The sequence below is a fragment of the Dipodomys spectabilis genome, unplaced genomic scaffold, assembly GCF_019054845.1.
Source record: "Dipodomys spectabilis isolate Male_0828 unplaced genomic scaffold, ASM1905484v1 ptg000365l, whole genome shotgun sequence".
NCBI classification, from domain to species: Eukaryota; Metazoa; Chordata; class Mammalia; order Rodentia; family Heteromyidae; genus Dipodomys; species Dipodomys spectabilis.
The window spans coordinates 8,970,151-8,981,348 of NW_024871042.1; the positions used below are offsets into that span (position 1 = coordinate 8,970,151).

The 11,198-nt window shown below is 49.5% G+C and overlaps 1 protein-coding gene across 1 annotated transcript; it reads left to right on the forward strand.

Annotated features, from left to right (window-relative positions):
* Positions 1–301: 301 nt before the first annotated feature.
* On the forward strand, positions 302–7,590 carry Cst7 (cystatin F). The gene is made up of 4 exons (XM_042666499.1): positions 302–410; positions 4,417–4,596; positions 6,235–6,341; positions 7,499–7,590. Exons 1-4 carry the CDS (start codon positions 341–343, stop codon positions 7,574–7,576), a joined length of 435 nt encoding a protein of 144 aa, XP_042522433.1. The 5' UTR covers positions 302–340; the 3' UTR covers positions 7,577–7,590.
* Positions 7,591–11,198: the final 3,608 nt, after the last annotated feature.

Consider the following 11,198-nt stretch of genomic DNA (forward strand, 5'->3'; position numbering starts at 1 on the left):
CAAGTGAGTCTGCTTCTGAAAGCAGCATTTCCCCCATTTGTTTCACTGCAGCATCTTTCCCCTATGGATTGGGGTAGAATACTACACTAGGATTTTTTTTTCACAGGTCTATTTCTCTTCCTCCCTCCTCCCCTCCCCAGCAAATGACAGCTGCTTGGAAACTTTTATAAAGGAAGCAGTTGCCTTTGTGGCCAATAGATCTGGAGACGAAGAGCTTCTAGTCCAAATGATTCAGCAAGAAATCATGCCCCTCCCCAGCCCCAAAGAGGCAGTCCCCACCCTGCCCTGGCCCAGGCTGTGCTCAAACTACTCTACTACACTGCCATCCTCCAGGACAACCATGTGGCTGGCCAAAGTGCTACTCGCCTTCTTCTGCCTTGCTTCCAGCACCTGTGGGAACTTAACCCCAGGTAAGAGGAATGTTTCCTGGATGCTCTCTGGGATGCTGTGGCTAAGGCTGCTGGTGGCAGCTTTAAGGTATAACCTGGGATTCCTCCCCAGCTCTAGTTTGCCCCAGAGGATCCACAGAGGCTCTGGGTCCTGGCAGCAGCTGCTGTTGGGAGGAACAAGCTTCAGGAAGGAAGAGTGTGGAGGCTGCCCCTGCTGGGATAGAGGAAGAGTCTTGTGTTGCTTCACCTCTGCATCATTTGCTCTTCTCTGCTTCTTGGCTCTGAGACAGGGGGAGAGAATGGGAACTGGACTGTGATCAGGTCACTTCCATCTGATGGCTTATCCTTCCTGTCCGCCTACAGGCCACTGTCCTATGACTTGGTTCCAGGGACTCTAGAGACCAGATATCTGATGCCCAGAGGGGAAGGAGTTAAGAGGAAGAGGAGAACACTGCCTATTCTCTAGAAATTGAGGCAGAGGAAGGCACTGTCCAGGTTCTGGGAAACTGGAGCATAGCTAGTGTAGGTGACTCGCCTAGATGACATAGCCATGAGCGTCTACTTGAGGGAGCTGGCTGGGTGATGCCCTCTCTAGCCCGTAAGTGGATGAAGACTTAGAGGCTCTTACTCATTTAACTAACAAGGAAGCTGGCCACTGGACACAGCCCAGCAGGTGGCATAACACCTGGCTGGAGCTCAGCTACAGGTGACCAGTCAGAGGATGTTCAGGGAGGACCAGTGATAGGGAATGTCCCAGAGCCCTTAAGTCCAATGTGGAGGCAAAGAAGCCAGGTTCAGGGAAGGGTCACGGCCTCAGGCTCCTAGACCTGATGTGGCATGGACGTTGTGACTTAGGAAACCAGGCAGACAGAACTGGAGCAGGGAGATGGCAGTTTCCATGCTCAGAGCCAGCAACAAGCCACAGCAGCTGGAAAGGAAGGTGCTCAGCAAACAGGTGATTAGCACCCTGCTACAGATCCTGCCTGCTGCCTCCTGCCTATTCCCTGCCTTCTTCTTAGCTCACATGATGAGGACACACACACACACACACACACACACACACACACACACACACACTGCCCCTTCTCTGTCTCTCCTCCCAGCCCCATCCTTACCCAGGCTGCCTTCATTCCCCTCCACCAGGATAGGGAGGAAGCCTGGGGCAGAAGTGAACATTCATATCAGAGAATGAGCCCTCCTCAACCCGATGAGGTTCTCCTAAGGGGAATGTAAAGGCTATTCTCTCAGCTGTCCCAGCTTTGCATTATTCATACTCACTGTTCATGATCTGCATGAGTTCTGCCTTTCCTCCCCTCCCCCCCCCCCCCATAGCCTCACCTCACAGAGTAAGGATGCAGTGGTAATGATTTCATGGAGTCCTTGAGACCCGAGATGCTAGCTACCTGGCTGTTGGTATGACCTTCCTCTTCGCTGGTATGTGAAGCTGGGCAAAGGCCTGCCCCTGTGTCAGACCACCCAAGGCCCCATCATGGTGGCAAGAGCCCTTCTGGGCTGACCTGGGCTGCTCTGCCCTCAAGCCTCCTCTCTGCCATTGAACCTGACAAGCACCCAGAGTCCACCCCCACACATGCAGAACCTGAAGGTATCACAGACCCCTGCCTACTAGCTATGGACGCTCCCGAAGACTGAGTCCTACCACCCATAAAATGGGCAATAATGGCACCCCAGCCTGCTCTGGGGAGTGTAGTTGAATGGCTCTAAGGTGATCCCGTGAGTGGTATGGTGGACCGAGGGTGCTTTCAGTAACACCTACCCCTTGCTCCTAAGCCTGTGCCGTCAGCCCTCATGATCACCACCACCACCACCACTTCCCCCGAGGCTGAATCACTGCTGAGATGTCCAGCTAGGGCCTTAGGTTTTCATTTGTATAGTGAGGTACAGAGGCCCCTCTGAGAGTCAAAGAGAGCCAAGAATTTGGTCCCCTCCCTATTCACCCCATGATCCTTTATAGCCATTCCCTCACTTCCTCACAACAGATTCTAGAACCTGTTGAGGGGCAAGGGGACAGCAGAGACACAGGAAGTATGTTTGGGGGCATGTGGCTTCCCAACTAAACTACACAGATGTTGGGCCCTAGTCATGCTGAGCTCTTGAAAATGAAGGAAATTGGCACATTGGTCTCCTTACCATTAGTTTAAAAAGTAACACTCTTCTTTCCCAACCTGCCCTCTTCCAGGAAGAGCCCTGGCCACCATGTCACTCTGCCCCCTCCCCCTTTCCAGTTAGGCTGGCAGCAGCCCATCTGCCTGAGACCTGTGGCCAGGAGCCACCTGCAGCAAGGGCTGAGGCATTGTATCAGGCCAGAGACACTCTGGGGACAAGAGGGCCTCCTTGGGGAGCCCTGGGAACTACCACTGCCTGGGTCTGGACCTGGAGAAGTCTACTCACCCACCTTCCATACCCTCTGGGTTCTTTCTTGCACACTCAGAGAGACCCTTGCTATAGCCACACTGTAATGACATTGGATAACAATTACCTGGTTGCTTCCAGTGTTTTGTGTTTGATATTCTCATCACCACCCTGAGAGATTGGTGCTGTTGTGATCCCCATGGACAGATGGAGACATGGAGGCTCAGAGAGATTAAAGCAGCCTCCCCAAGGCTGCACAGCCAATGGAGGCAGAGCTAGGATTACAAAAGTGAGCATAGCCCAGTGGGGTAGGGCCTTGACTAATTCCAATAGAGACCAGGTAACCAAGCAGAGGGGTGTACAGCATACCTCTAGGGACAAAGCTGGACATTCACTGTCCACAGCCCCAGTCCTCAGGCCCCAATTCAAAACTTTAAGCTCTAGGAGGAGATGGAGAGACAGAGCTCGAATCAATCCATCTCTCTGTCTCTCTGTCTCTGTCTCTTTCTCTCTCCCTGCCTTCCAAAGGCACCACAGCAGGGACCATCTGCATTTAAATCTGAAACACCTGAGTTCCCTTCTTCCCACTCCCCTAAGTCTCTTCACTTGATGCTTGTGTTGATCTTCATCTGTAGGACATTATTCTTCCCAGGAAGGAGATTGGCAGGTTCTACAAGTGTCCATGGATGAGTTGAGCAAAGGAATAAACAGCAGGTTCTCCAGGAGCCAGATTTGAACAGGAACCTTGGGGAGTCCTCTCAGAGTCTACCATCCACACTTTACCAAAAGCAGCCAGCCATGAGCAGCCAAGGAGGAATGGCAGGGGTGTCCCTACTTGGCTCTCTCATAAGACCCTGGGGAACCCATCTGGAAGCAGAAGCCCTTCACACTTTTTTCCTCATCTTTTGTGTAAATATGGGCTTCCCCCCACCCCCACCCGCACAGAAAGAGCAGGGAAATGAGGAAGAAACTCAGCCTGCCCACCCTCCCTCCCTCACATGCCAGGATCCACAGCCAAAGCTCATGGGATGGCATTTACTCATAGGACAGTAAAGAATTGCACCCAGAGAACCTCAATCGACAGTACATTGGGACCATCATGCCTCAGGATGCTGGAGGCCTTTGTGCCCAACTGAGCTGAAACCCACGAGTGGGTGGATCGACCCTTGCTAGAGTGGCAGAGCTGCTAAGGGGAAAACAGCTTAGCCTCCCTACCAGTGGGGTTGCAGGGCCAAACACAAACATGGCCTCCTTGGCTGGGACAAATGAGAAGAAGAAGCCAGACACTGAACAGCAGCCTTGAGGACCAGGCTAGTCTGATTTCTCCTAACCCCTAAAGACCACATCCTGTCCAGAGGTCTAGCTGCCTGGAAACCACATGCTGAAAATAACTGGCTTCTGACGACTGAGACTGGAAAGCAGCAATCCTATCCTTATCCCATCCATGGCCTCTATCCTCAGCTTCCAATATGGAGCCACTATGGGGAAGCCCAGCTCATGCCTGGTGTGGGGGTAGACAGGTGATGGGTACACTGTGGGTGAAGGAGGGGCCGGGATCCACATGAGCAGAGTCTGGATGCCACCTGGCACAAGGCAGGACACTTGGATTAAATGTCCGACCATCATCAATCTTCTCTGGTTCTTTTGTTTCTTCCAGATTTCTGTTCCCAGGTCCTTAACTCAGATTTGAAGCCAGAATTTCCCAAATTAATAAGGACCAATGACGCAGGAGTCCTCAAAGCAGCCAGACACAGCGCACAGAAGTTCAACAACTGCACGAATGACCTCTTCTTGTTCAAAGAGTTCCGAGTCAGCAGAGCTCTGGTACAGATGCAGGGTGGGGGTCTGGTCATTAGCTTCTCAGGGACATCCCTGAGGAGCAGAGCTGTAGCACCCAACCACCTAGAGCACATCTATAAGCTAAAGGCAACACCAAAACCAGTGTCACCTGGAGCTGAGCACAACTTAAACCAGCAGGTTTAATTAAGGCTTCCGGGCCAGACCTCATCAGTGGAAGCAAGGAGGTGGGGGCTGTAATAGAGCTCATAGAAGTGGGCAGCCCTGCAGAGTCACTGCTTTGCAGATCAGAGATGCTCTTGCCGGGGTCCCCAGACCCCCGTTCCAGCCTCACTCCTTATAGCCCCATGTTATATTCCCCCACCACATGTGTCAAGCCATTCCCTTCCCTTACAAACCCTCTGCCTCGAGCCTGCTTCATGTCACACCCTACAGTGCTATTATTCTTCACAATGACCTCTCACACCCCCTCACTACTCTCCTAGCCAGAGGGGGCCCTACAGAAAATAACCAGCCTTGCTCAACTGTGTCCTCAAAATGTCCATGTGGATGATGGGAATCTAAAAGTGATGATAGGGAACCAGGAGGTGGCTCCCTGATGATCTCTGTGAACACTGAGCAGCTATCTGCAAGCATGGAAAGCTGGCTTCAGATGAATGACAAGGGGAGAGGATGGATGTGGGAGTGGCCTTCATCTAAGACTAATGGCATCACAGAACTTGTGGTAACCCTGCTAGAGGGGCTGGATCTTGCCTGAGTGAGGTGCTGCCTTCTCCAGAGGCCAGTGCAACGCTCTGGACCCGAGTGTCCAAGATCCTCTGAGGATGTGACATTGCCCCTCTTTGTCTTGGTAATGTTGGGGACTTTATTCAGGTGGCATAGGGTGGGAGAGACTAAAAATTGAGGAACTTTCCCACAACTATGCAGAAACCAGACATGAGAAGAGCAGGGTGCCAGTGGCCCATGCCTGTAATCCTAGCTACTCAGAAGGCTGAAATCTGAGGATTGTGGTTGGAAGCCAGCCTGGGCAGAAAAGTCTGTGAGACTACTTAACTCCAATTAACCACCAACAAAGTGCTAGCTTTGAGCACAAAAGGACAGTACCCCTGCCCTGAATTCAAGCTCCAGGACTGTAGAGAGAGAAAGAAAGGAAGAAAGGGAGGGAGGGAGGGAGGGAGGGAAGGAGGAAGGAGAACTAGGTTGCTGCCATATCCAAGTGGAGAAGGCCTATTCTAGAACTCCAAATAAAACACACAGTTCCCAGGCACAGGGAGGTGGAAACCAGCAAATGCTGTGCTTGGTGTGGGAACCTTGGAAACCAGGATTTGTCCCATTCCTTTAAACATCACTGTGAGGGCTGTGGGGTAGGTGCAGCTGGCAGATGGAGGGAGGGGCAAGGCTCTACCTTTGGTTGCAGGGGGTGGGGGGGAGAACAGCATCTCTCCCGAATGCAGAATTCTGAGCAAATAATCCATCCTTTCTTGGGTAGAAAGCCCTTGTCAACAGCAGTAAAGAGGGAGGGGTTGCAGTCCAGGCCCACTCCCTTCCCAGTTGTAGCAATCTTAAACTTTCCTCACTCCCCAGCACCCTCCTTACTTACCACAAGATAGAAACCACTTTCACCCTGTGCTAAGTAACCAAGAAGCCTAGTCCTTTGCTTCTCTTTAGATCTCAAAAGGCCTGAAATACATGCTGATGTTGGAAGTCAGTAGAACTACGTGCAAGAAAACCAGTTCTCCTTCTCTGGACAGCTGTAACTTCCAAACCAGCCCCACCCTGAAGTGGGTAAGGTAGATGGGCTGAGGCTGCCTTCTCTGTCCCAGGCTCTTCAGCCACACTCCTCCAGGCAGTGGTCACCTTTCTATGGGGAGGCTTTCAGACCTCCCTCCTGAGGTCAGATCTCCAGTATTCCCATACCACACGGGGACATGGGAGCACTGAAGAAGGACTTTCTCAGAAACATATTACCTGTGCAACCTCTGTACTCTCTAAGTGGTATATCTCAAGAGAGAAATGCTATGGATTTGGGGTGGAGAGATTAGAAAAAGACAAGCTTTCAAATGACTCAAAAATTATAAAATTATATATATTTATACATATATCATGACATATATTATCCATGAAATATGACAGATCAAACAACATGATATTATATATATATATATATATATATATCATGTATGGCATGACATATAATGTTTTATACATATATGAATCTCCATAAGAAAGCAATGTGGCAATAGTTAATAATTTTTTAATATTTTTATTATCTTTAAGTAGTTGTACAAAAGAGTTGTCATTCAACAAAGCAGTTTATGAATACAGTACATCTTGACCAATGTCACCACATTCAACATTCTCACCCACCCCTCCCAACCCCCACCCTTTCCCTCACTTTTCTTAATGTTTAGCATATGTATTGAATCTTTTTTTGCCATCTTAGTTAACAATTTATAGAGGTGAATGTGTATGTTTTTAAATAGTTCTTTCAAATCTTCTATAGATTTAGACTTTTTAAATAAAAACTGGGAGCAAGATGTGGAGCTGTAGCTCAAAGTGGTAGAGCATTAGTGTTTAGCAAAAGAGCTCAGGGATAGTGCCTAGGCCATGAATTCAAGCCCCATGACCAACACACACACACACACACACACACACACACACACACACACACCACCACCACCACCACCACCACTACCAACAACAACAACAGCAGCAATCTGGAAGTATTTCCTCAGCAAGGAACACACACACACACACACACACACACACACACACACACACACACACACACACACACACACACACACACACACACACACACACACACACACACACAGCTCCTAGCTATCCAGGCTCAATCACAGAGCGGTCAGGAGAGCTGGCTTAGATAGCCAGGGCCTCTGTAGCAGATGGGGTATTCAGAGGAGCCTTCTCTGTTGCAGGTTCTGAACTGCTACTCTGAAGTCTGGGATGTTCCCTGGCTGCAGAGCTTCGAGGTGCCTGTTCTCTACTGTCACTGACTTCCTTCTGCCTCCTCAGCAGACTTCGGCTTCAACAGACATATGTGTGAGCTCATCCTCACCTTCGGCTGCAGCCCAGTGCCAAGCTGTCAGAGACCCTCTCTGTCTTTTTCCCACATGGGCAGATGGAGGTGCCAGTGGGTCATACACAGTGGCTGAGATGAGAGAATGATAGCGCCTCTTGCCTAGATTAAATATATCTCATTTTCTTCTAAAATTAATTGTTCTGATGCTGTGGGTCTGTGCTTACAGGGCATTGCTAGAGTAGGGGACAGGGTAGAGCAGATGGTGGCCAACCTGAGAGTCAGCGGGCTTCCTCACTGCCTTGACTCCATGAGAGCCCCACATCATTCTCCTGGTCTGAGTAGTAGCACAACACTGTGGGGGACCAGATATGCCACAATCTCTTGACCTTCAGTAGTTGATTAAAGTTCTGAACAAAGAGCTGGTCACCTTTCACAGGAGTCAGGAAGCTGAAGGTAGCATTTCTAGAGTTCCCAATCTCAGAGTGGTCTGGTGAGTTTTGTTTCCTTCCTTAAAGCCCCTCTGATGCTTGTTGGTCATTAACCACTAGGTCTAAGTAGCCAGAACTAGGCAGGCTTGTCCTTGTCAAGAACAGGCAGGACGTTGATCCCCAAACTGGAAGAGCCCGCTTTCCAGGCATGTTACTTCAGTATCAGTGCCTTAGTTCTAGTTTTCCACTGCCTTTAAGGCAGGAGGGTTTGGAAGCCCTCAGTACATGAGAAGCTATACCTGGACAGGTGGGCTATGGCAGATGATAGGGACCATCCCCACAGAGACATTTGCTTGAAGATGGCCTGGGGATAGACAAGATATGCATGGGCCAGGGAGAAAAGACAGGCAACTGTGGGAACTGAGGGAACTGAATGCCAGGCCCTAAGCAAAGATAGGTACTGAAGTTGAGCTGCAGGGAATACGGGCTTGGATCACAGAAGGGAAGCTCAGCAACTGGCTGGTGGCCAGGGCCTCTGAGCTTTATTCTGAGAAGAGGTTGGTCCTAAGAAGCCTCAGCTGCAAGGGCTGGGAAGGTGGCTCAGTGGTAGAGTGCTTGCCTTGCATGCATGAGGCCCTGGGTTCGATTCCTCAGCACCACATAAGCAAAAAGAAAAAAGCCGGAAGTGGCGCTGTGGCTCAAGTGGTAGAGCACTAGCCTTGAGCTGAAGAGCTGAGGGACAGCGCCCAGGCCCAGAGTTCAGGCCCCACGACCGGACCCAAAAAAAAAAAAAAAAAAGAAGCCTCAGCTGCAGGTACCGGTGCTGTTCACGGGACTCCCTGTGCCCTCTGCAAAGCACACAGCATCTTAGCACCTTGAAGCACTGCAGACTTGATAACTAGTAGGAAAAGAAATCTGAACCAAGTATGCGTGGCACCATAGTTCCTTGTTATAAATTTCACCGAGGAAGTAACCAAGGAGCAGATACCCTCTGGCTTCCTGTACCCATGGAACTTCCCATAATTCCAAATTCTCATTTCTTTCTGCTACCCTGACTCAGCTCCTAGCCATTTAATTCAGGGACCACGATGGCAGCAACACCATTAGCTATTCTGCCACTTCTGAGGCCCCTGAACACAGCTCTTTCATAAAGACCTACAGCCAGCCAGGCAAAGGAATCACAGAGCTGCAGAGCTAGATGGACATTGGAACAGTGCTGAACAGAGCCCTGTGAGCCTTCCAAATGATGAAGAAGCAGATGTGGGGGAGGTCCCACATTCACACCTCCCAATCCATCCTACCAGAGTACATCAAGGCCTGCCTCCCCACCTCCTTCCTCACAGGTCTGAAGTGGGTATGCACATGCCCAGGTGTGGACAGGGACACTACTCCTGCTGAGAGTGGCTGGTGAGCTCCTAGCCCTAACCAAGCCTACCTCAGTCAGGGGTCAGCCAGCCCTCTAGCTGTTTTAGCCCAGGAAGAATAGAAAGTATCAAAGTCTAATCCAACCTTCCAGATCTTAATAACTTACCTACACCCAAAACTTTCCCACCATCTAGGGAGAGATTTATCCCAGCTCTTATAGCAAGGCAAACCAACCACTACAGAAGGCTCTCTACAAAGCAACTCTAAGGCCCTGAACTCCAAATGGCTTTACTTAGAATACATCACTATTTCAGTCTTCCTGATCTGTTGTATATACTCCAATAGTCCAGGAGAAAATACCATTTCTTAAACCAGCCACCATGACAAGAGAAGGAACGAGGCTGACCAGTGCATTGCCACATTGCTTTCCAGAAGCCAAGTGTGCCTCTGCCTCATCAGAGGTACATATGCCAGTCCAGTCCCTGAGGACATTCTGTTCCCACTGCCACCTACAGCTGCTTTACTCACTTTCCTAACTGCCCAGAGAGACTCTTGGAAGTCACACTCTGAAGATCCCTTAGGACACAATCATAAATCACAATGACAACTGAGAGAATATACTCATGTAGAGACAGTGTCAATCAGAGATAGATGAAAACCCTATACTGCCAAACGTTTCACCTGTTCTAAGTTTATTGTCTTTCCCCTGACATTGTCAGAATTAGCCTGACACCAGAGGGAAATTGTGATGTCATCTAATGCTATTGACATTGAGTAAATGCAAGGTTCAGTACCTACACTTCAAAGACACAGCAGAATTATGACCAAAAAAGGTCTCAAGCAGAACAAAATCAGCATAATCCTGACTGAGTCCTGCTCTGAGAGTTCTAGAGTTTTCACCAGTGTACCATGGCCACATATTCCTCACCAGATGTACACAGGCTCTTCCCGTGCCAGCTCCACGGTCATGTGCTTCAAACATCTGCTCAGTTTAGCAAACCCTGTAGGTGGCATAAGGGCCCGGGCTGTAATTCATAGTCCATAAAACTGTCCCACAAACCAACTACTACCCACCAGGCACTGGTGGCTCAGTCCTGTAATTCTAGTTACTCAGGAGGCTGAGATCTGAGGATCTTGGTTGGAATGCAGCCAGGGCAGGAAAGTCTGTGAGAATCTTATCACAAATTGAACCATCAAAAAGCCAGAAGTACAGCTGTGGCTCAAAGTGGTAGAGTCCTAGCTTTCAGCAAAAGAAGCTCAGGAACAACACCTGAGTTCAAGCCCCAGAACCTGTACCAAAAAAATAAAAAATAAACTAAACCTATTACTACCCACGTGAACCACTTGCAAAGCTGCAAATCACACTGATACTCAGGCTACTCCATCCCTGAGCACCTTAGAGGACTCTGCTGTGCTGTCAAAGTCATATCCAGAACCTAGCAATGGCCCAAAGGCTGCAGTGGCAGCCAATTCATTCTTCACTTACATCATCAGGAGCCCCAGCTCAGTCATGTGCTGGCTACAAGTCCTGGCAGACACTAACTCTTGGAGCCTCAATTTCTACCTGTACAATGAAGTCATACTTCCTTGTGTCACTAAGAGTTAGTGTGTAGAAGCTAGCCATGGTGTATGTACCCATAGTCTCAGCTACTCAGAAAGCTGAGGCAAGAGGATCACTTTATCCTAGGAGATGAAGGCCAGCCTGAGCAATACAGTGAGACACTGTCTCAAAAAGAAATAAATATCAGTGTACATGAAAACCTTTCAAAGGTATATACCACTCTGCAAGTATATGCTAATAAT